At 42.3% G+C, this 25,636-nt stretch overlaps 1 protein-coding gene across 1 annotated transcript; it reads left to right on the top strand.

Moving 5' to 3' along the window:
* The first annotated feature begins 719 nt into the window (after positions 1–719).
* lekr1 (Leucine-, glutamate- and lysine-rich protein 1) lies at positions 720–25,636 on the top strand. Its single transcript, XM_070829406.1, has 6 exons — positions 720–838; positions 2,401–2,604; positions 12,608–12,683; positions 15,826–15,990; positions 17,143–17,337; positions 25,168–25,636. Exons 1-6 carry the CDS (start codon positions 720–722, stop codon positions 25,615–25,617), a joined length of 1,209 nt encoding a protein of 402 aa, XP_070685507.1. The 3' UTR covers positions 25,618–25,636.

The following is a 25,636-nucleotide window of genomic DNA, read 5'->3' as shown; positions in this document are numbered from 1 at the left end:
CACAGGGCTAGACAGCCAGCTACACACTCTCACACACACTCACACACACACATGCAGACACACACACACACACACACACACACACACAGAAACACATTAACTGATCATGCCGCCAGAGAGGGGATTAGGCTGAGAAGCCGACAGGGTTAGGAGGGTTCGGCTAAAGTCTGTGTGTCTGTGTGCGTGCGTGTGTGTGAGATTGTGATTGTGTGTGGGCGTGTGCGCACAGGAGGTGGGAGTACCACATACTGTCATGGCACGCAGAATTAGAATTAAAACTGATTTCCAATTTACTTTCTCAAGAGTGAGGCAGCAGCAGCTGCACATGGAAGAAGAGGTGATTACAAAAACATAGCCACACACATGCACAGAGATAATTTACTTTGATTTCAGCAACTAAAAAGCCAAAAGCCACCCAGGGAAAGTTGTTCAGTTGCAAAATGGCAAGCACTAATATTTTGCAAGCCAAAAGAGTCATAATATACAGGAAGCTTTCTTAACTTTAGCTGATCCCAGAGGTATAGCAGTAGCAGTTGTATGGATTTGGTATCTTGCTCAAGTACTTTTCAGTGACACTTGAAATTGTAAAAACATACTCAGGGAGATTATATTTCCCTCTGCCTGAATGTGAAATGTGGCAACAATTTATGTGAATTATATTTTAGGGAAAGAGGAAAGTATTACTCTATGTTCAGCTATGTCGGTCTACAGTGGTCAAAATGGTGAAAGCTGACCATGTCATGCACTTTGTTGTCTCCAGGGAGCAGAAGACACAGAGAGAGGAGCAGCTGTCCCATCAGGAAGACTCTGTGAAAGAGCACAGAGAAGCACTACTCAGGTAAACTGACCTCTCCTCTTTAATTTCTCTCTCTCTCTCTCTGTGCTTTTTCTCCTCCCTTCTCCAACTTCACCACAATCCTCACAAGTACTCATTCCCCTCCAAATCATCGACTTCCTCCGCTTCGCTTCTCTTCCTCCTAGAAAGAGGCAGGGTCATTACTGTCAGCTGATGTGCTCTTGGATCAGTTGAGGAGATCTTAGGCTCCATAAAGTGCCAGTGACACAGGAGAGAGTCTCGTGTGAGGCTGGCGCAACAGATGGAAGCACTCCTTAGTTGGCGTGGAGTCATGTTTCTCTCTCTCTCACACACACACACACACACACACACACACACACACGCACTTGCTCTCATCTGTGCACAAAGGCACACACGTACTGTAGATATGCAGAGGCACAGTGTTGCTCCGACTGGAGTGCATCACAATCATACACAGGCAGACACATGTGCACACACACCCAACCCACATGTGTACACCCACAGACAGACATATACACCCAGAGCCTCTCATCTTTCCGTGGAGGCGTTAGATGTATGTGGCGTGTGTATTTTTTCACATGGTATCTGCTGGTATTCTTTTTCTAAGCCACTGGCAGCCTGGTGTGTTCAATTACACTGTCGATTTATTTCCCTTCCCACACAGCAGTCTCTGATCTCACCCTCTGGCTCCTATACAGCTCAACATATGATACCACTCCACTGGGGGGAGGGGGGGCTATTTCCGAGGGGATGAGAGTTTGGGGGGAGGGTGAAATAAGATAATGTTGTTCTGGTGGAAAAGTTTCGGTTTCTGCAGAGAAATCGATAAACAAAGTTGTTGCTGCTTTTAAGTTGAATTGGTTGTGAATGTGCACTTTGTCCAAATGGTTTTATGTGAGTTTTTGTGAATAGTTTCTTTTCCTATGTAGACCTGAAACAGATACCAACTGCCAGAACAGTGACCGTCAACATACTGGCATTAAAACTGTTTCTGTTGTCAGCCTTTTCTCAGAGTAAAGAGGAGAGATAAGAAATCAGCTCTACCTGTGGTTGATACCACTTCACTGCTCTTTCTCTCTTTTATCAGTCCACCTCTTTCTTTACTTGCCTTCTATTTCAGACAACATTTAATCCCACTCATTTGTCTGTGTGTATGTGGGTGACATTTTCCTCTCCTTGTATGTACAATATATTTGCATAGGTGTGTACTCTCAGTACTACTTTACATACCAACGCTCACTGTCAGAACACACTACAATGCTTCGGTACTTGGTTTGTTTCAGTAAAAAGAAAAACTTGTGTTTGAATTCAGGGTTTGTCCCAGTTTTGTATGTTTGTGTGTGTGTCAATCACCCAACTCCAGGGAGTCTGAAGAATAAACAGCTTTTCTCTTATGTAACAGACTTGCTCTGACACTTACACTCACCCACTGACCTCTTGCTGTGCCTGCAGGTGTGTGTGGTTGTATAAACATCAGTCCTACATGCATGCAGGCGAAAAATGTTTCCTCTTGGAATATTACTGTGTTGACAGTAATTGTGTGTGTTTAAATGTTTAAGTGCGTTTCTGCATCTTTTCAACAGGTTCAAAGGGGAGCTGGAGGAGGAGCACCAGAGGTGGTTGTCATGCCAACAAAGATGCAACACCATACAGGAGCAGCTGTTGTCGTGGCAGCAGAGAGAGGAACAAATGAACAGGAAGTGCTGCGCAGCTGAAGAGGAAGTGATACGATTTAGGGAAGCTCTGGAGAAGGTCCACCAGGAAGCAGGAGAGCTGAGGAGAGAAAGGTCCTGATCGGAATATTTGTTCTATCCTATCCTATTCTATTCTATCCTATCCTATCCTATTCTATTCTATTCTATTCTATTTTATTCTATTCCATATACGTATATGCTTTATTCATTTATATCCGATTCTTATAACCTAAAAATGGACAAACAAATGTTAGACCTTGAAATGTGTATGATGATCTACATATATACACAAACACACCCTTCTTAAAGGCCCAAGGCCTTAATTTTCTCGATCGGCTTCTGACCTTGGGTCATAGATTCATACATGAACACAATATTTTCTGCCAACGTTAGAACAGTTTTTCCTGTTTTTCTGTGTTATTCTCACTGGTTTGAAGTGGCCGGGGTTTCTTTTAGGAAAAGATGATGTCACGTACCTCAAAGCACCAATTGGCATTTTCAAACACTTGAATCCGAATCTTAAGATAGTTGGTGGGTTGTTTGGTTACTGTCAATCAAATCAATCAATCGATCAATAGATCAGCTAAGAAGAATACATGAAGAGTATAACAATCACAACTCGAAAAACAAATGAGAATGAAACAAAATATGAGGCTGCAGTGATTCAACGAAACATTCTTGCAAGAATTTACTATTGTATTATGAGTTTTTGGTCTTTGGTTTACTGGTCCTACTTGGAGCTAGAAAACTCATGTCATTTTGGGAAGATATGCTCAGATACTGAACTAAAATGTCAAACATGGCTGCTTTGCTTCCTGGGATCCAGCTTCACCACTCAGCTATCCTTAATTCTTCTGCTTTTCTTAACAGTGACACCACAACCACAGACCGGAGGCATTGTAAACCCCTGGTTGGGAAATAGACTGTTTTGTTCTAATGTTAAATATTTACAACCCCTTTGTGTCTGAGAGGACGTGGGGTGAATGCAGGCAGGAATCCTGTGAATGTTCATGTCAATGCAAAACCAAGAGCCTGCATCTTTCCATGAGGGCTGAGTGGGTAGATCTAATAGAGAGCTGGGAGCTGTGCCCAGTCTCTTACGTAAGGTGCTACCTCTCCCTGTGTGGCTGGCTCACACTGTCCAGCACACTGCTCAATAACCTTGCATTTATGGGTGTTTATCCATGTCAATACTGTATCTAGTTTTTTTACGACATGTCCCTGATTGCACTGTTACATACAAACCTCATGGGTATTACATAGTGCGACATTTACCCTTTATCAGGACCTTTAGGTTGAAATTATGCTTAAATTAATATTTTTCTAGTTAAGACGGGATCATGTTTTGTCTCTGGCATCAAAACAACATTATCTCTAATGTCTTATTCATTTTTAAGAGCAGAGGACAACTGGTTTTAGCTTGATGAAACTGCAGTTTCAGATTATCAACAGGTCAGAGACCTTTCTTAACCCGTATAAGCATGTAATGCAGTGTAATCATCATTTTATGTGAAATAGACACTGGACTGAAACCTTGCCAAAAGATAAAACAACACAAATTTGTCCTTCCCAGTAATTTTAATGTTGGTTGACACATTCAGCACACTGAACCTGTAGGCCTACCTGTATTTCTTCTTTTGTATAAATCAGAAACACGCAACAGTGTCTGTTACACTCTATGGCTGCTTTTATGAGAATGATCCTTTATTATGTTTTTTACCTATAACATACGGTTTTCTCTAAGTAACTCATAAAGTTAAATATAGATAAAAGAATGACATAAAAAATTAAAATGACATGGAAATAGACCCACACATGAGTATTTATGTCTCTCCATGCCGGTCAACTTCATGCTGAAAGTTATAAACCAATATAATATATGTAGACAAATACAGCTCTCCTGTGCTATCTAACATATATTTTCAGGGCCGGACGCCTCCAATTATCCTCTCTCACTTCTCAGAAAGAGATGTTTGTTGGATGAGCTGAAGGTTGTTATGCTTTCCCATAAACTTCTATAATATACGCACATACAAATCTGTCATGTATTGCCAGTGTGCATCCTTCCATGCAGGACCAAACAGGTGTAGGAGTTGACCTCAATGTGAATAGCAGACATTTTACATATTCAACTGTTGCGTATGCTTTAACTAGAATACCCTCCCCCCCCCCGGCCTCTGACGTCAGACTGCAACAAATCCTAAGGGTGCTTTGAACAGCCACTTGAATCACCAGTGTTCACCAATCACAGTCTTCCCAGCACCAGAGCTCTGTTCACCAGGACTGCATGTTCGCTGCATATTCTGAGACCAAGAGTCTCCGCTGAGGACAGACTGCAGATTATTTGGCTCATGACCTGCAGATTATGTGGTCGAGGCAACTGACTTGTAAGCTTGTGGCCCCAGGACGCTCCAACTGAGCTGAACCTTCCTAGAGATTTAGGTGACTCCTGACACACACAGACATTATATTTATTATTTGCTATCTGAAAGTCATTGTTTTATTTTTGATGTCATGTGGATGTGATACTTGGGCAAGCAAGTATCACATTTGATACTTGATGGTGTCATTTGTTGTATTTGAAAGAGACTTGCAGTTTGTCTGGGGAAACAGACTCGGCGCACTCTGCTGTAGACAGGAAGTAAATCTGTCAGCTGCCACATGTCTTTAGCTACCAACTGAAAAGTAGACTGAAATTGAAGCCATCACCTTCCTCTTTTTCATAAATGTTTGATTATGGAATGCCTAATCACCTTCAAGCTTGTATTACAAAAACATCAGCAAGATAAAAAAAGATTTCCTCAATGTTTTATGAGTCTTACACAAAATGGGCTGATAGAAATGAGCTGGGACATCACGCCAAATGTTTTATATCAACATGATGAAACAGCACCTTCTAGTTTGGCTGCAATAAACACTGTGGCAACCAACCCATGAGACAACCAACCCCGTTCTCCCCTACTGTAGTGCACAAATAGATGACAAATGTATGTATTAGTATAATCCTAATATCCTATAGGTGTATAGGACAGCTGCAACCCGTGACCTTCATCATGGAGTAGGCCACCAGCTGACTTCTTGCATAAGAGGGTTTTGTTTTCCTTTTTCAGGACCTCAAACTCACTATTCTGTGTTCTTTCAATCCTGTTGGCGAGGAGAAACAGAAGTGGACATTGTGTAATGATATCAAGGTCTTATGATGAGAAGGGATTTCAGGTCATTTGTGAAAACACCCTTTGATTTAATTATTCTATTGAACAGTCCTTTCAAAGAGAGTAAAAGCAGGCTGTAGATAATTAGAGATGTTAATATCAATAGCCAATTGATTCCCAAGACGTCGCAGAAATGTAATTATCTACCATCTGTATTATTTATGGAGTTCAATAAGGTCACAAGGTTTCCTACTAAGAACAAACCACAAATATGTGAGCACTAAAACTTTACAGGTTTGAATCTGCTGGCCGGCAGATTTGTGATTGGAGCTTTGAACCTTTCATGTTCTCGCCGTGCTTGTGTGGGTTTTCTCCGGATACTCCAGCTTCCTCCCACAGTCCAAAGACAAGCAGGTTAATTGGTGACTCTAAATTGCACGTAGGTGTGAGTGTGGATGTTAAGGGTTGTCTGTCTCTATGTGTCAGCCCTGTGATTAACTGGCGACCAGTTCAAGGCTTCCCTGCCTCTCACCCAATGACAGCTGGGATTGGCTCCAGCCCCCCGCGACCCTTAAGGATAAACGGCATAGATGATGGATGGATGGATGGATAAAACTGAGCGGGAGACATGAAAGTGAAAACATGCCCCTCGAGGCTGAATTAGTTATTTGATAGTAGTTATTTGATTTAATGGCATGGTGGGACACAAAGAGACACCCAAGAATATTTCTCTGCCGCGTCCTCAACTGAACTGAGTGTGTGTGTGTATGTGTGTGTGTGTGTGTGTGTGCGTGTGCGCCCTTGCCCCAGATGATCAGAGAGACTCCAAGAGGAAAAGGCTGGATTACTGACTTGACTGACTGTACTCACTTCACGTCCCGACCGCAGGCGTTCACACATATGTGCATGCAAACACATGCACACATTCCAAGACTCTTTTTTTTTTGGCCTTTTTATAAAGTCAAGATTTGACCATTTCTGTGACCTCCAGTGACTCATGAAAGGACACACTGTTCCCTCGTTCATACACTGCTCTGTCTTCCACCCTCACACATAGATTATCCTACACTTGCCTACAGTATATGCATTATCACCACTTCTCCTGTGCTTGCTCTTACCAAGCCTCCTATATTAATCTCATCTGATTCCATCTTTGTCCTCCTCTAACCCCTGTTATCTCATTCATACACACTCCACCCTTTGTGCCACCCTGTCACTGTATATTACCCTGAGTCAACCTTTCTTGTTTCTGATCTAACCAGAAACAAGAGTCACCTCTCCACCCTAAGGACCCATTTATGCAATACCATTCTAACTGTCTTAAATTGTATTGGAGAGTCGAATTATATTCCATACTGAGGAGTTAACACTTGAGTAATAAGCCCTTTACAGGGTTAATATAGGTTGATGTGGCCTTTTACATTCTCCAGTAGGAGATTGTAGCAACAGAAAATATTGCTTTACTACTGTCCCCATGTAATGGAAATATAGAGATATAAATATACGCCTTTTGCTGTAGTCAGGTGTCAAAAACTCTGACAGTGTAGCATTACAACGTAGCTCATTTAGAATGTAAGGTTGATGAGTTGATTCATCTCTTATGAAGACATTAGTACACGTCATCATTCTGCTTTGTACTACACTATAAAGCAGTATCATAAGTATAAATAAGAGTTCACTCTAGATTCTTTTAAAATAAAAATGACCATATAGCAAAATAACACATACACGTGAAAAATGAGCTAACGTAACAATTTATTCAGTGCTATAAACCAGGCCAGCTATTAGCAAAATCTGTCCTCCAAAACTGACAGTTTTATAATGAGGGCCAGTTGTATGATACTGAAGTCGAGACAAAGGTAAATTAAAGTCAAATTACTGCAGCTGAAAAAGGTGACTCGGTTACAGTAACAAGGATAATTACCCCGTTGTGTGTAGGTTGACTTGGAGTGACCTGCAGTTATCAATCTTGTATTGAGGAACAATGCAGACGGTGATGAAAACCAGTTGTAAGTGTGTGACACTGAAAAGACAGTGGTTTCCCCAGGCCAGGGTAGTGGGATCGTGGGATGGAAGAAAGTTGGGGAAAGGCATATGAGTGCAGAGGGAGGTAATAGAGAGAGGAGGATATAGAGTAGCACAAAAGGACACGAGGAAAGCGTAGGTAGGAGGAGAGGAGAGAGAGAGAGAGGGTGGGAGGCAGGGGTTGAGGCTTTGTTGTAGGGAGGAGGGATGGAGACCGTGACTGTGGTTGCAGTGGTTACTTCACACACTGTCTGGCTCTGGCATGCACACAGCCTGGGTCAGAGGGGCAGCACACGATCTACACACACACACACACACACATGAAACATGACAGCTTGCCCTTGATTCGGTATAACTGACACAAACTTAAAAATGGAGAGACAGCGCGAGAGAGGGTGAGGGGAAAAAGAGTGAAAGTGGCAGAAAGTGGAGAGAGTAAAAGATTTAAAAGTCAAGAGAGGTCAGGAGTATCTGTGCGGTTCCTCATCCATCTGTTAAATGCGAGAGGACTTGTTTCAAGTGGTCTCAAGCGCAGAGGAATGTTTTCGTGACAGAAATTATGATCCCAAAAACTCTCTTCTTTGTCTGTCCCCATACAGAGAAGCGATTTAATCCCTCAGGCTTTACACAATTAGGCTAATAAAAGACTATAAAAGATTAATGTCAGCATCACGTCTATACGATACTTCCTCCGGCTATGTTTACAGCTCTTTTCAGCTCTGTTTTCTCTCTTCTCTTGCTGTATTTTCTCAATTTTTCACCCTGTTTCCCAGTGGAAAGTATTATATCATCCTTGTCTGGGTTTTCTTTTATTGTGGCTCTTAGTCGTTTTTATTCACTTGTCATAAATGGCCATTGCTGTAAATTCATATGTCAAATTTTTTACAAGGCACTCCGTTCCCGCTTTGAAAAGCATGTGTGAGTGTGAGAAGATTTTTGATGTTGAAATTTTAATCATCTTTCCAGGTGTAGAGTTGCGTCCCTGAGAAAAGCATTGAGGATGAGATGATGTCAGCAGAGGTTCCTGTTAGCTGTTGATCTGGATTGTTGCTTCATACACAATAAAAACTATTTAAAATTGCCCTTGAGCGTCGCTGTAAAAATGGAATATCATTTGGAGTCGAGTCAGCCTTCTTTGTCTGCGTGCGCGTACAAAGATTGTATCAGCATAAAGTGGAAAAATGGAATGTGCCTTTTGATGAGGTAGCAGCCGCTCGCACGGCACATACACACACACACACACACACACACACACACACACACACACACACATATACACACTTGCCTGTCCTTAAAAGCAGTCTGGCGTGTGAGTGAATGAGAGAGTGCTCCCAGATTTTCCCATCATTCCTCCCTGTAATCCCCCCAGACCTCCTTCCGAGGGCTGAATTTGCACGCTCACGCTCCCCGGGGGGTCACACACACGCACTGGCCAACACACACACGTGCGTATCCAGGCTCAAAGTTGATTTTAAAACTTCTGGTATCTTTGCAGGGGTCTACTTTTTTTTTTTTTTTGGATGATCAGAAAGCCGGAATTAAATCTGACAGTGGGACACAAACACGCAAGTATTCACACACAGATACACACACACACAAACACGGTATGCATCAGCAGTTTGTTACATATTAAAAAGGCTTCAGCTTCATAAAACTGTCAAATCCCCACTTGCATGGGTTTTTCCACTGGCTAAGACTTAACAGGAAAACTGGTCGGTAGCATCGTAATGCTTGTTCAACAGCAACAGCCTTCTTTTAGGCTTATATCTCCTGTCTGAATCCCATCTTTTAACAAGCCTGGGACCCATTTAAATGAGCTTCAGGAGTCAGATCTGGGCATCAAACTTGCAACTCTTGGGGAGCGTTCATGCGTGGCTGTCTGTCTGCATCTATTTATGTCCTTCCCTGTGTGTGTGTGTGTGTGTGTGTGTGTGTGTATGTGTATATGCACGCGCATGTGTGTATGGTGAGTAGGCTGATGTGATTAGCCAAAGCCAGTGGAGTGAATAATATTGTGTCTGCCCTGACTAGGAAGAGATGGAATGTAGCTGCTGCTCTTTATTATACTGTAGATCATCTACTCCACTATCAGATGTACACAGAGTCAAGCGTGCGCACTCGTACACACACAGACATCAGCTCACATGCTTTTCTCATACAGATGGGCCCACTTACACAGAGTGCTATAAGGTAGTGGCTGTGTCACATTGGGGTACGCTGCTTTATGTATATGAATTTAAATGTTCTCATGCCATTGTCTGTGTGTGAGTACATACTCAGACGTCCGTTTGATCCAGTGCGTGTTTTCAGCTACAGTGGGGCAAAAAAGTATTTAGTCAGCCACCAATTGTGCAAGTTCTCCCACTTAAAAAGATGAGAGAGGCCTATAATTTTCATCATAGGTACACTTCAACTATGAGAGACAGAATGAGAAAAAAAAATCCAGAAAATCACATTGTCTGATTTTTAAAGAATTTATTTGCAAATTATGGTGGAAAATAAGTATTTGGTCAATAACAAAAGTTCATCTCAATACTTTGTTATATACCCTTTGTTGGCAATGACAGAGGTCAAACGTTTTCTGTAAGTCTTCACAAGGTTTTCACACACTGTTGCTGGTATTTTGGCCCATTCCTCCATGCAGGTCTCCTCTAGAGCAGTGATGTTTTGGGGCTGTCGCTGGGCAACACGGACTTTCAACTCCCTCCAAAGATTTTCTATGGGGTTGAGATCTGGAGACTGGCTAGGCCACTCCAGGACCTTGAAATGCTTCTTACGAAGCCACTCCTTCATTGCGCGGGCAGTGTGTTTGGGATCATTGTCATGCTGAAAGACCCAGCCATGTTTCATCTTCAATGCCCTTGCTGATGGAAGGAGGTTTTCATTCATGGCCCCATTCATTCTTTCCTTTACACAGATCAGTCGTCCTGGTCCCTTTGCAGAAAAACAGCCCCAAAGCATGATGTTTCCACCCCCATGCTTCACAGTAGGTATGGTGTTCTTTGGATGCAACTCAGCATTCTATCTCCTCCAAACACGACAAGTTGAGTTTTTACCAAAAAGTTCTATTTTGGTTTCATCTGACCATATGACATTCTCCCAATCCTCTTCTGGATCATCCAAATGCTCTCTAGCAAACTTCAGACGGGCCTGGACATATACTGGCTTAAGCAGGGGGACACGTCTGGCACTGCAGGATTTGAGTCCCTGGCGGCGTAGTGTGTTACTGATGGTAGCCTTTGTTACTTTGGTCCCGGCTCTCTGCAGGTCATTCACTAGGTCCCCCCGTGTGGTTCTGGGATTTTTGCTCACCGTTCTTGTGATCATTTTGACCCCACGGGGTGAGATCTTGCGTGGAGCCCCAGATCGAGGGAGATTATCAGTGGTCTTGTATGTCTTCCATTTTCTAATAATTGCTCCCACAGTTGATTTCTTCACACCCAGCTGCTTACCTATTGCAGATTCAGTCTTCCCAGCCTGGTGCAGGTCTACAATTTTGTTTCTGGTGTCCTTTGACAGCTCTTTGGTCTTGGCCATAGTGGAGTTTGGAGTGTGACTGTTTGAGGTTGTGGACAGGTGTCTTTTATACTGATAATGAGTTCAAACAGGTGCCATTAATACAGGTAACGAGTGGAGGACAGAGGAGCCTCTTAAAGAAGAAGTTACAGGTCTGTGAGAGCCAGAAATCTTGCTTGTTTGTAGGTGACCAAATACTTATTTTACAGAGCAATTAATTCATTAAAAATTCTACAATGTGATTTCCTGGATTCTTTCCCCCCATTCTGTCTCTCATAGTGGAAGTGTACCTATGATGAAAATTACAGGCCTCTCTCATCTTTTTAAGTGGGAGAACTTGCACAATTGGTGGCTGACTAAATACTTTTTTGCCCCACTGTATCTCTAAATCTTACTTAATGAGTTGTATGTCTTTATTTCTTGCGTGATTAGTTTTTCCATCAGAATCGTTGTTGCTGCTCCGTAGTGAGCTCCCACAAAGAGCCTTTCTCCCCCAAATGTGACCCAGTCAGTTCCTCAACTTGTCTCTGACTGGATTAACAGTGGTGCTGCCTCACATCTTATCGGCCTCACCAGCTGCTGAAATGATATTATATTTGGACAGAAGATCAACAAATCAATGAAATTCACCTTCTCTCGCTATCTCACCTCCATCTCACTCTTTTTTTCTTTCTTTCCTCCTCTTCCTCATCTCCCCCTCTCTTTCCCCAGAGGCTTTTGGGAGTGTTCCTGTTATATATTCTTTATGCAGCCTGACATGCTGAGAAATTCATCAAAAAAGAAGCATGTGTAAATATTATCAGAGCTTTTTGGATCGTGACAGATGCAGACGTGATGCTGGCTTACTTACTTATCTATTCAAGTGCAGAAAGTGCTGCGCTGTAAAAATGCTTAATGCAATCTCGCATGTGTGCACGTGGTGTGTGTGAGAGAGAGCATTTTATATTTGAGAGGTAAATTTTTTTTTTTCTTTCATGCTCATTTATCTGTCTGTGCTTGAGTCTCCTCATTAGCATCGAGGGCACGGAGAGTCTTCGTAAAACTCCAGAAGCTAAAGCAGCCAGTGACTGTGAACGTGTCATTTGGTCTCATATGCGACTCTTAAGGCATTTACAGCAGAGTGGTAATGGTTTTAAAAACAGATGGAAGACTGTTGGCTGCTGCTGTATGAAGTAAGGGAGTGAGTTATTTGGTCCTTGGGCAGTTGCTATTTGAACATGGTTTCAGATGTTGCTGTTGACCTGATGCCACATTTATCTTCTCATTAGTCTGCAGATGTTGTCAGAGGTATTTACATCAACACTTATCGTTATATAATGAGACATCTGAATGACGGAATGCTTCAGTGTGCGTGTGTTGCCCTGAGTTTTCATATACTATCTTTTTTCTATGTACGTGCACAGGGAGATCTTGATAGAGTCCCATGGCAGAGCCCGGACCAAGATGGAGGAGGACTACAGACAGCAAATGGCCTCAAAGGTGATCAAACTCAGCAGGAATGCGCTAAGCCAATTTGTAGTTTCGGGATCTGTCCCAATCCAGGCATTTTATTTAATAGATTAGCATCAACCATATAAATCCTGACACATTCCAACCCTGCATTTGCCTTTTGTGCTCTTTAAAAACAGTAGAACTTCACAGCATTGGGAGCGAGTTAGCAGCTGTCCAACATATCTCATTGCCTGCTAGTTTAGATTTAGTCCAGTGTAGAAAGAACGGTACACTGTGCTGCTATCTTGAAAAAAAGTGAACATAAGTATGATAAAATAAACACTGGCACAGACTCAGTGTCAGCATTTGGTCATTAAGGACTTGGATTGGGATGGAGTGCAACTAAAATGTAATCCAGTTGCCTTGTATAACTTGATATTAGTTTTATATGGTCTGCAGATGTAATGTTTTAATTATGCATGATGAACTCAAACAAATCAAACATTACTCAATGGCTTAGTGACTTTGGGTGTAACTGTTTATGACTGGCAGACATTTAGTTCCAGTGTATTGAAGTAAATAGACATTAGGACAGCATCCAAGCCATTGTCACAGTTCAGAGGAGTTTGGGGAGGGGAGGGGGTTCTGACACACAATGTGGATAAGATTATGAGGCTCCAAGACCACCAGCCTGTTTAACATCAGATAAACTAAATACACACACAAACACACACACGCTCACAAAACCAATCTGTGTTTTATTAGTCAAACAGTATAGTAGTGTCTCTTGCACTGTCTGACTGTCTGGCGGCAAGAGTCACTGAGGTTTAGTTGAAAGTCACAACAAAGAGGAACTTTCAGCAAAATAAAAGAATAGCAATAAATCTCTGCATCATATTTAGTGTCTGTCATTTACTGTTTGCAAATGATTCTTAATATAAGAAAAACATTATTGTTGTACTTTTAACTGTGCTGTGCCTTTGCTTAAGAAGGATGATCAGGTTATTACTGCTGTTAAAGATGCAGATTTCACAGTAGAGGTCCATTGCTGCTGTTGTCAGGTTATTATCAGATGTAACATTTGTGAATAGAATTTAAAATTAAAAATCACAATATAAATTCAACCAATTTTCTATAACTTGTAGTTAAAAAAAAATACTATCTGTCATGTCCCTGCATTAAAAGGCAAAGTGCTTGTGATTCTGTTCAGTCATGACACTCATTCTACACAACAGCTGCAAGGAACCATGTCCACTTTCACAAGCCTTTGATTTGCATACAGTCAGCCAGAACAACGAGAAATCTCACTTTATCACACACATTCAAAAGCACTGATGGATTGTTTTATGAGTAACGTACTGTTGAGTCAAAGGAATAAGTCTGCTCAGACTACAAGCTTTTTTAAAGTTATGCACAACACAATGTTGGGAATCTGTGAAACCAGTGGGCCTTAACTATCACTACAGTATGTGATTCTCTTGAGCCAAGTGTCAAAAGTCTTTCAACTTCAGTTCTGTTTGAGCACAATGTTTCACTTGATGTGTATTTGATCTTAACCACTGACCCAATTCTGCAGCAAAATCTCATTTAACTCCACAAATTGTATCATAGAAACCCACAATGTCATCAGGCATTTTGGGGGCACATTGATCAAAGAGAAACTGTAACAGAATGTAGACTGGAGAGAATTATGTTGATGTGATCTATGATTTATTCTATTCTAGTGCAGACCCCAAAAGTGCCAAACATACTGTAGATATAAAAGTATCACACACCATATGATAGATGTACACACACTCTAAACACATACTGCACATGTGAAGACCGATGTATGCGCTAGAGCAGCTCCCACACACACGTCCATACAGGTTATTGTTGATTATGGGCTTCCTGCCTCTTTTCCCACATGGGCTTATACCCATGGAAAGGAAGTGGTCATTCTTTGGCACTTTTTAGATATAAACAGCAGCTGTGCACATACACACATACACATACACACACTCACACACACAAAAGGATACACGCACGCAAACCATCCATGCTCCTCACACGTACATTCCCCCAGCAAAGAGGAAGTGGTGTTTTCTCATTTGATCCAACACACGCAATCATAGTTTTTCGTACAGTCTCTCAGACCGCGCCCACACACACAGGCTCAAATATACACATTTTCACACGCCAATCTTGTTTGTCTCCGACACCCACATCCACTATTTCTCTTTTTTCACACTTGCACACATAAATGCGCACAAGCACAAGCACACACAAATAAACAGACACACTCACATCCACAATGATCCCAGCCCACAGCACTAACACTCAGTTTCTCTGATCTTCTAGAAAACAAGGTGGCCTTGGCCAAGCCTGACTAAAAATATGTCACGCAGCTTCGGCCCCACTCTCTGGCGTTTTATCCCCCCAACGGTTCAATTGTTGAGTGCCAGAGTCTGATGACAAGGCCAGTCACACTGCTGTCATTGTCTCTCTGTGGGCCAAAGCTTTGGATAACCACATATGTTAAGAATAGGGTTAAGGCATTGTTTCTATTTAGAGCTCACACCAGCAATATGACACATAGCACAATATGGAACAATAAAACATTTGTCAGAAGTGTCTTTTAGAGGTCAGAGAGTGTGGATAGGACAGCAGCTTCTTGGGATGAAATGTGTTTACAGAAGCACTGAGATGTTTAAAAGGTTTAGAGAGCAATGCCAAATCTTTTCAAAAATCTTCCCTGGCAGTTCCAAACACTTTTGAAAGTTTTCATTAGAAATATTTTCAGGCTGTGTGAGTGTTTTGTACTCAGCAATTTGATACACTACTGCTGTCTCCTTATGTCTGTCTCTGTACTTCTTGTTAAACTCTGTGACAAAGCTTTGTGTGACCTTCCTCCTTCCTGTTTATATCATAAAAAAAATCAACACTTCACAGTCTCTTTTAGGACTCTGAGTTCAAGACAGGCCTTAGGATGTGGGCTAAACTGAACTTCTTCTTGAAGTTTTCATCACACCCTGTACATGCACGAATGCTGCTGCTGATGAAAAGAGTATTTTGAATGGTCATGAATCTCAGAGGGCTCTAAATGGAAAACTACATTGGCAGTAGCGTGTCATAATTGTGTAGGAGAATGAACGCACAAGTTTAAACTGTTGTGCAAATGTATCCTGAGCCTTCATTTTTGATATCGTAGCTTGCTGCAGTTCTGAAAGAGGAGAGGACCCAGAATGCTTTGCACCTGAGGGAGCAGATGGAGGCTCTTCGCAGGGAGGTGGATTCGGAGCTGAAAATCAACAGGGAGAAGAACCAACTTCTGCTGCTACAGTACCAGCGAGACAGCACGCAGCTTCAGCAGAAGGTGCGTATCCGTGAACTGAAAATAAAAATAAATAACAATCAGAATCAGAATTCCTTTAATAATCCCCAGGGGGAAATTGCTTTTTGTTACACACAGCTCCAAAAGAATAAGAATAAACTTCAATTTGACACAGTATCAGATGGCAGAAGTCAATAAGTTGTAACAGGCAGCTTATAATTAAGAGATTCTTTTCCCTTCCTCTTTAGCTGTCCTGTTCACATATTACATTTACTATATTTTGAGAAGAAGTCAGAATAGATGCTTTAAGATCAGTCTGTGTTTACAGGGAATATAACAACCATTGCCTTCCTGTTTTTTTTAAATAGAAATAGAAATGTAAGACCAGGCGTTCCCACTTTGTTCCTCCGTGTAATACTTGTCTGATCTGTCTATTACTGCCTGTGTTTCTGTTCATGCTGTATGTGTGTGATTAATTCCCTTAGATGCCCTCTGCATCACTGGAACAGCCACACACGCATGCAGGCTGTGTGCATGACATTGTGGTTTGTCTCTGAGTGTACTGAGGGAATGAAGAAGTAAGAGAGACAGAGAGAGAGAGCTCTGTCAGACTTTAAATCTAGCGGGGGTTAGACAACAGAAAACAATGACACATTAGAAAAGACTTCCTACTTAGGCTCACTCACACCCTCATGCATCTGCCCACAGAATAGTCTTTCACAGTATGAGTAAAACACAAGGAAGTTTCAATAGACATAAGACATCTAATATGACAGGTTGTGACCGTTCATGAATTTTCCGTAATGTAGTAAAATTGAGAAGTCCAACTCATCCCCTCCAGCTCCCACTGTGTCTGGCACTGCAAAACTCCCCTCCTGCCCACTTCCTGTGCGAGGCCCCCAATATATGACGCAGAACCCCTTCAAGCCAGCTAACATTTATGTCGTCTTCATTCCAGGATACATTTGCACAACACATTTGGTTGAGTCACAGTAAATATTTCATTCGAAATTCAAAAAAAAAAAGTAGCTGAGATGTCACATGGGACGACCTGTTGAATGAAATTCATGAATGAGTTGGCGAAGCTGTCCTTCAGTTCCTTCGCTGTGTGACAGGTTTTGACAAAACACACTGAACATGTGTTAAATGGGAATAATAAGCACAAATTGGAAACATTTTTCAACTGTTCTCCAGATGGAGGAGAGAGAGCGGGAGCTGCAAGGACTGCAAGACGAGCTGCAGGAGGAGAGGAGGAGCAGGGTGGAGGAGAGGAGGAGGAGGGATGAGGAGATACACCAGCGCTCGCAGCAGCAGGAGGCGCTGCAGCTGAGCCAAGCTGAAGCTGACCTACAGCTGATGGCTGAGAGGAATGCTGAGCTACAAGAGGAGGTGTGTGTCTGAGCATTTGTGCCACTAAAGTTTCTCCATCGCGTGGCGTTCAGTTGTCCGCACAAGCATAAGAAAGGCAGAAAAAGTTGTCACTGTACATGCAAAAACATGGACGGATTTGCATTTGCTTTATATTTTGCGCCGGTGTGTTTCCGTGCCAACGCTGTTCAAACAAAGCTGGATTAAATTTAGTAAGTGTGTGTTTGTGTGAGTGTGGTCACAGCAGAAGGAAGCGAGCGAGAGAGTTTAAATAGAGAGGGAGAGAGATGGAGACAGACAGAGTTCATATTTGCTTTGGCAGCAGAGTGTGCAGTGATGGATTTCTGTGCCAGCGCCTTCCAAATGGAGCTGAATTCAATTGTGAAACAAAAGTGAAAAGAGGGAGGCAGTGCACAGGGGAAGCAGGATGAGGCGCACATATGAAGAGCCCGAAGGAAGGAAGGAATGAAGGAATGAAGGAAGGCAACTGTGCGTGTGTAAGGGAGTGAATGGAGTGAATGTGAGAGGGAGCAAATTTGATGAAAAACAAAGACAGGACAGGAAGGAGAGCATCCCTAAAGTGATGAGCTTGACATTTTGTCTGTGAGTGTCTTTGTGTGTGTGTGTGTGTGTGTGTGTTGGGTGCCTGTCTCCAGGGGAGCAGTCACCACACATCTAAGCTGTCTGACCACTAACACACACACACACAATCACAGACAAAAAAACACCCTTACTGCCTTCTATCTCAACTTTCCCTGTGGTGCATTTCTCATTTCTCTTAGTCTGTACCCTGCTTCTTAATTTTTGTCTCTTTCTTTTAATTAATAATGAGGGAATGTGTTACAACTTAGAATGGGACTGGAATGTTTTTAAAAGTGTAAAATCTTTTTAGGAGGTGTGGATTCATTTTTTGGTCACGCTAGGGCGGCTCTTAAGTTGCTAAGTGCTTCACTATGTTCCCCTGCAAGTTGCTAACTGTGTCTGTCTACTGGTCGATTCTTGGCAGGTACTGTCGAGTTGGTTTATCAGAGTGTTTTTGCTGAAAACAAACTGCAGCTGGGAACAATGCTGATGAGAGTACAGTGAGAACTGAGGGGAACTGCATATCAGATAATAATTCTAAGTGGGGTTGTCACTGCAAGGGACCCCTCTCACATTACACAAAGTAATTTAAATATCAAAATAGCAATTAGTGCAGCTTTAAAATCTCAAATCAGAACATTACAAACATCGCATGCGTGTACAAACCATAATATCCTAAAAACATATAAAACTTGCTGGTGAAGGCAAACGTCAGCCTGCAGTGGAGTTATCAATGAAGGGGCAAAGATGCGTTTCATCCTAATCAGTTAGCAGTTGTCATGCAGCATAAATGTGACTATACTGTCCATTGTGCACCACCACAGAAAGCTCATTAAGAGCTGTGAACAGCAGCTCTTTCTGTTAAATTCTGAGGGAAAATGGTTCAATGTCAAAGCCGGAGGATGATTCAGCTAACGCAGGTGATTTGTTGATACACAAGTCGATTAATATCTCAGAAGGTGAGAGACGGGCATCCATTCCTAGTCTAGAAAGGTCACTAACTCCACTCAGTGCCTCCTATCCTCCTCTCATCACTCCTTTATCACCTCTTTTCCGTCCCCTTCCTTTTTGCTCTCATCCAGCTCAGCCTTGTGCTGCTGCAGTCTGACAGCCCTTGAAAAGCCCTCCCTTTTTGTCCACCCACTGTCTCTTTAACCGCCTCCCTCTCAGAGCGCCTGTCCAGAGAGGTTCAGCCAGTTCAAGGTGCCCTGATGCCAATTTCACAGCTGACATGCTCCTTTGTGTCATTCACGGACCTTCGGCACAGCAGCTCCTTCTCCCCACCACCCTTTTCTTTCTGCCCCTTCTCTTCTAATTTAAAGGGGCTTTTTTACTGTGCTGTGTCTGTAGTTTTAGAGCAGATCAATCAGTATAATCCCTTTAGATGACCTTTGTTTTTTTTTTTCTTTTTCTTTCTTTGTCTCTGTCTTTCTGTATTCAGAGCCTTTTAACTCTGCTCTTCAGTTCTGGCTCTAATGATCACTCCCAGTTCTTATCTAAGTCAAACGAAGCTTCTATCATCTATCTTCTATCTATTCTATCTTTTATCTCTATGAAGGTTTAATTGATCTATGTATGTTTATATATATGTGTGTGTGTGTGTGTGTGTGTGTGTGTGTGTGTGTGTGTGTGTGTTGGATAGAGGTAATCAGGTTGTGATCGTGACCTTGTGATATCGCTGTGTTGCCAAGATACCGTTGCAATGTCAAACAGGCATTTTCATCATTAAGTGTTGGAGCATGTAGCTGACCTTTCACCCAGTCAGTTTTCAAGACAAAAAAAAAAGAATCAATCTCTTTTGATGAAAGATATGTTTTAGGACTGAACACGAAAAAGAAAAATGCCAACCATGCTACTGGTAATATTTGTAATATTTGTCAAACTTTGTATCTCATAGGACGCTTCTTCCAACAAATGCCAAACCTGACACCTGCTGTGGTCTGATGCTCTTGCGTCCAATAAATCGGCAAAATATTGTCATCCCTTGGATAACTCATTACAGTGTCACCATTGCAACGTCATGGAACACATTCATTTAAAAACAGTGCACCTGTGTAAATATTCATACATTGAAAAATTGAGGATTTATTGAAAAGTTAAGTAACTAAAAAGTTCATATGTTCATAAATTATAAATTGTAGCTCAAAATAGCAGATGTAACAATAGAAATGCAATTGTTTTTATCTCAGTGCTACAGCATTTTTATCAGACTTTCAGTTTGTAGTGCCATCATTACCTCTAAAAGAAAGTGATGTCATTCTATGGCTGACGCAGTATGGAGACTAAGCTGGAAATAAAGCCTTAGTGTGTTAGTGTGCACATGGATACACACAATAACCCACACTCAAACACACTCTGGTATTGCCCCATTCAGTCTGAATCTTTGCCCTCCCTCACTGCTTTGTATTTTCTCTCTGCCCCACCCAAACTCTTTCTGTCTTTCCTTCTATTCTCTCTCTCTCTTTCTCTCTCCCTCCCTGTCTATTCTTGTCTCCCCCCCCCCCTCCCTCTCTGGCTATGTGGCAGAAGAACCAGGACAAGAGTCAAAGGTCACTGTGTCTGGGGGAAAAGACGCCTGACCTTCGACCTCCTGCTAACAGTGCTTAGGTCACACAACACACAGAACACACAACACACGCAGGGTCAAAAACGTGTGCTTGTGTGTGTCTCTGTATGTAGTCCCTCTTAATGCAAGTCTAAAAGCAACCCTACATGCAGTAAATGCAGATGACAGTCTTTGACTGTGTTTTTTGAACATCTGTACATGTAGTTTGTGTGTGTGTGTGTGTGTGTGTGTGTGTGTGTGTGTGTGTGTGTGTGTGTGTGTGTGTGTGTGTGTGTGTGCATGTATGTGTGTGTGTGTGTGTGTGTGTGTGTATGTGCGTGTGTGTGTGTGTGTGTGTGTGTGTGCTGGAATGTGGTTTACAGTGTTAGATTAAAAGCAGGGGCTCTGTGAGTCTGCGTGTGACTTCCATCTACTAGCCCTGTAATCCTGCTCTCACTAGGAGCCCCTAATGATGGCTGTCTCTCTCTCTGCAGCTAGACTGGCATGCACGACATCACAGACACACACACACACACACAAGCTGCACATGAACAAGCATGAGGGAGAATGACACTCCAAGTCTTGCGCACACACACAGAAAGGAAGTGGTCAGACACATGTGTGCCAACTGTCACACACACTCACACACAACGATTACATACAATGGCACAAGGCGTAACACACTGCACGTGGAACATGGATATAGTGGCATATAGGCGCCTATATTGAATATGAGTGTAAAAGCAGCATATACACATTTACTAAGTGTCCTTCGTTATTGGGGATTTCCCTCTGAACAGATTTGGACGGACACGCACAGTTCAGTAAAGAGTGTTCTTTCAACACATGTGCATACAGTGTTTTAGCACCTGTAGACAGATACATGCTGTATTTTACCCTCAGAAATTCCCATTGAGGCAACATATGTTATATATATGGTAGTCAGCCACCAATTGTGCAAGTTCTCCACTTAAAAAGATGAGAGAGGCCTGTAATTTTCATCATAGGTACACTTCAACTATGAGAGACAGAATGAGGGGAAAGAATCCAGGAAATCACATTGTAGGATTTTTAATGAATTAATTGGTAAATTCCTCGGTAAAATAAATATTTGGTCACCTACAAACAAGCAAGATTTCTGGCTCTCACAGACCTGTAACTTCTTCTTTAAGAGGCTCCTCTGTCCTCCACTCGTTACCTGTATTAATGGCACCTGTTTGAACTTGTTATCAGTTTAAAAGACACCTGTCCACAACCTCAAACAGTCACACTCCAAACTCCACTATGGCCAAGACCAAAGAGCTGTCAAAGGACACCAGAAACAAAATTGTAGACCTGCACCAGGCTGGGAAGAATCTGAATCTGCAATAGGTAAGCAGCTTGGTGTGAAGAAATCAACTGTGGGAGCAATTATTAGAAAATGGAAGACATACAAGACCACTGATAATCTCCCTCGATCTGGGGCTCCATGCAAGATCTCACCCCATGGGGTCAAAATGATCACAAGAACGGTGAGCAAAAATCCCAGAACTACACGGGGGGACCTAGTGAATGACCTGCAGAGAGCTGGGACCAAAGTAACAAAGGCTACCATCAGTAACACACTACACCGCCAGGGACTCAAATCCTGCAGTGCCAGACGTGTCCCCCTGCTTAAGCCAGTACATGTCCAGGCCCGTCTGAAGTTTGCTAGAGAGCGTTTGGATGATCCAGAAGAGGATTGGGAGAATGTCATATGGTCAGATGAAACCAAAATAGAACTTTTTGGTAGAAACTCAACTTGTCGTGTTTGGAGGAGAAAGAATGCTGAGTTGCATGCAAAGAGCACCATACCTACTATGAAGCATGGGGGTGGAAACATCATGCTTTGGGGCTGTTTGTCTGCAAAGGGACCAGGACAACTGCTCCGTGTAAAGGAAAGAATGAATGGGGCCATGTATCGTGAGATTTTGAGTGAAAACCTCCTTCCATCAGCAAGGGCATTGAAGATGAAACGTGGCTGGGTCTTTCAGCATGACAATGATCCCAAACACACCGCCCGGGCAACGAAGGAGTGGCTTCGTAAGAAGCATTTCAAGGTCCTGGAGTGGCCTAGCCAGTCTCCAGATCTCAACCCTATAGAAAATCTTCGAAGGGAGGTGAAAGTCCGTGTTGCCCAGCGACAGCCCCAAAACATCACTGCTCTAGAGGAGATCTGCATGGAGGAATGGGCCAAAATACCAGCAACAGTGTGTGAAAACCTTGTGAAGACTTACAGAAAACGTTTGACCTCTGTCATTGCCAACAAAGGGTATATAACAAAGTATTGAGATGAACTTTTGTTATTGACCAAATACTTATTTTCCACCATAATTTGCAAATAAATTCTTTAAAAATCAGACAATGTGATTTTCTGGATTTTTTTTTTTCTCATTCTGTCTCTCATAGTTGAAGTGTAACTATGATGAAAATGACAGGCCTCTCTCATCTTTTTAAGTGGGAGAACTTGCACAATTGGTGGCTGACTAAATACTTTTTTGCCCCACTGTATGTATAGTCTGGCTAGTCAGATTGTTAAAAGCTCACAGATGATCATGTCCCATTCTATGCTTAATCAGCTGAGTCTTAAAAACGCCATATTTTCATTTAATTCATCTGGCAGTTTATGTTGACTAAATCAAGTGGTTTCATGTGATATTTGAGTTCTAAAAGTGTGTTTTAAGACATGATGGACAATACAGAGCAAAGACAACACAAGTGGATCACATGAATGTTAGCCTAGAGATGTACTAGACTGGAAGTCTTTTACGTCTTTAGTGTCCTTAATGTTAAGAGTCATTTTCTTGACTAAACACAATTAGAGTGTAATACAACGATTATGGAAACTGCTATGCAATCGTCACCCAACTGCTGTTGTTTTAAAAGAACTTATGTGCCAAATGTGAGAGTCTGTGACTGATGATTCGTGTGGTGTGAATTACATTACAAGTCCACGCAGACTTCCCAACGGGGGATTCGCCTGAATCTTCCTTTAAGCTCCCTTTTAAGTTTGTCACCCGACCATTTTGGGATGTGTACAACACCTGTCTGTTATCAAACAACAGATGGCCATAATGATGTAAAACCATTCAAACGGCATGTGTTTGTAATTAAACGAGCCAGTGAGCAGTATTTATAGCAGTCGTCCATATTGATAGGAAATGCATGTAAAGTCATGAGAAAGCTATGAAGGGCCTTGCCAGAGCAGCTTTTTTTTTCTCCAATCTTTGGCTCCGTGCTTAAAGTGAGCAGCTTTCCTATTTCTGTCCGTCTGTCACATAAAAGCTGTAGTTTGTTTTAATCACATTTGACACAGCCAGAGAGGCTCTATTTCTCTGACCTGACTAGAAGATGTAAACAATATAATGTATCACATGTTGACCTCCCTGATTTTAGTGTCATTTGTTTGTGGTTCTGGAAAGAAAAATGCACACATACTGTATGTGTGTTTGTTTTTTTTAATGAAAAATTCATGTGTATCTGTTCTTGAGTCTGTACCTTGTTGTGTCTGTGCACTGAACCTCTGTGTGCAGCATCTTGTCTGCAGTTGATTGTGGGTTTTTTTTAGTGCATGACGCTGTTTATACTGGATCGCTATGACTGTGTTAGGGTAGCTTGCCTGTGTGGGTCTTGCTGACCGAGTCTCTTTGATTGCGCCAGTGTGTTAATGTCAGCGAGCTGTTCATAATGGCCACCTTTATCTTCTGCACAATTAAAAGCAATTGCAGCAGGGTTATCTAGCAGCTAATATGTATCTGTTGTCCCAGGGGAGGAAGACATTAAACAACCGCAGAGCAGAAAATACATTACACAAGTTGCTCTTCATATTTTATATATATTTTATCTTCCTGTTTTCTTCCTTCTCACATTACTCTTTTGCTTTTTCTTCCTCTCTCTCTCTCTCTCTCTCTCTCTCTCTCTCTCAAACCATCTCCCTCAGCTGCTCTCTTTCCTTCGCTATAAAGAATGTCCATCTTAAATCATCTAGCTTCATTTTAAGATGTTAGTGGGGGTCCAAACACCACAGGTGCTGCAACAGTGTTGTTTTTGTTATAACTGATATAAACAGAAATATAAAAATGTCAGTTTGTGGTTTTAGTGGGAGTTAAGCAATGGAGTTAATTTCTTGCCAAACCACAGATTATCCCTCCGCCCAGACACAGTCCATGAGCACGGATCCTGTTTTTTGTCTCTGTGCAGGCACGATGATACCGAACCTGGCTATCTCACCGTGATAACAACACTTCTTTGTTTTTGACCCAGCTGTTCTTTGCCAAGAAGTTCCATTTGTGTTGCGCAGCTCCCCGAAAACCACAAAATGGAGTTTTTGAATTTCTCTTAATTTACGAGTTAAAGGAACAAGATCCAACATGTTAGTTTGTCCGTTTTAGAGGTGTCGGTATGCGTGTGTTTGAACTTTGGACAGAGTTAGTTGTTTTCCCCTGCACTCAGCCTTTATGCTAAGCCAAGCTAAACACTTTCTAGTCACTCACAAATTCTAATGTTCTCATTTCACTCTGACATAGAAAGCAAATTAGCGAATATTCTAAAAATGATTATTGCTGTAATATTTCTTTAAACTGGAAATAGATGAAGTTATCCATTTTGCTCGTGTGAAGGAAAGGGAACAGACTCAGAACTAAACTAAATGACTTGCTGGATACACTGAATGCCTGAATGCCCCCCCCCCCCTTACTACCCTCCAGGTGGCGTTACTCCAGGAGACAGTGAGGAGGGAGTGTGAGGAGAGGGAGGAGCTCACTGCTGCTCTGTCTCAAGCTCAAGGGGAGCTCCTCAGGCTGCGATTCCCAGCGTCCCATCAGGCCTCCTCCAGATCTCCTCCAAACCCAGTGGAGAGACACACTCCCCCAGGGAACAAGCATTTCCATCTCCACAGCCAAGCCCGGTTACCTCTCGCTTGCTCTTCCACTCCCCCAAACACACTCCGACCTTCCTCTGCCTGCACAGACAAAGACGGAGGCCGAGGCACAGAAGGAGGAGGAGCAGGGAGGAGTTTGGAGTCCTGGAATCGTGGTGGGGTGAAAGGTGGAGAAAAAAGGCGAGAGGGGACACTGCTCAGACTGAAAGGGAGCGGCACAATGAGCGACGTCAAACGTAAGGTTAGTTTAGTGATGGAGAGGAAGGAGAGACTATAAAAAGATATCTGAGGGAACA

The sequence above is a fragment of the Pempheris klunzingeri genome, chromosome 4 (genome assembly GCF_042242105.1).
Source record: "Pempheris klunzingeri isolate RE-2024b chromosome 4, fPemKlu1.hap1, whole genome shotgun sequence".
Classification (NCBI taxonomy): Eukaryota; Metazoa; Chordata; class Actinopteri; order Acropomatiformes; family Pempheridae; genus Pempheris; species Pempheris klunzingeri.
Note: the sequence above shows the minus strand (reverse complement) of the source record. Positions and strands in the feature narration are given on the sequence as shown.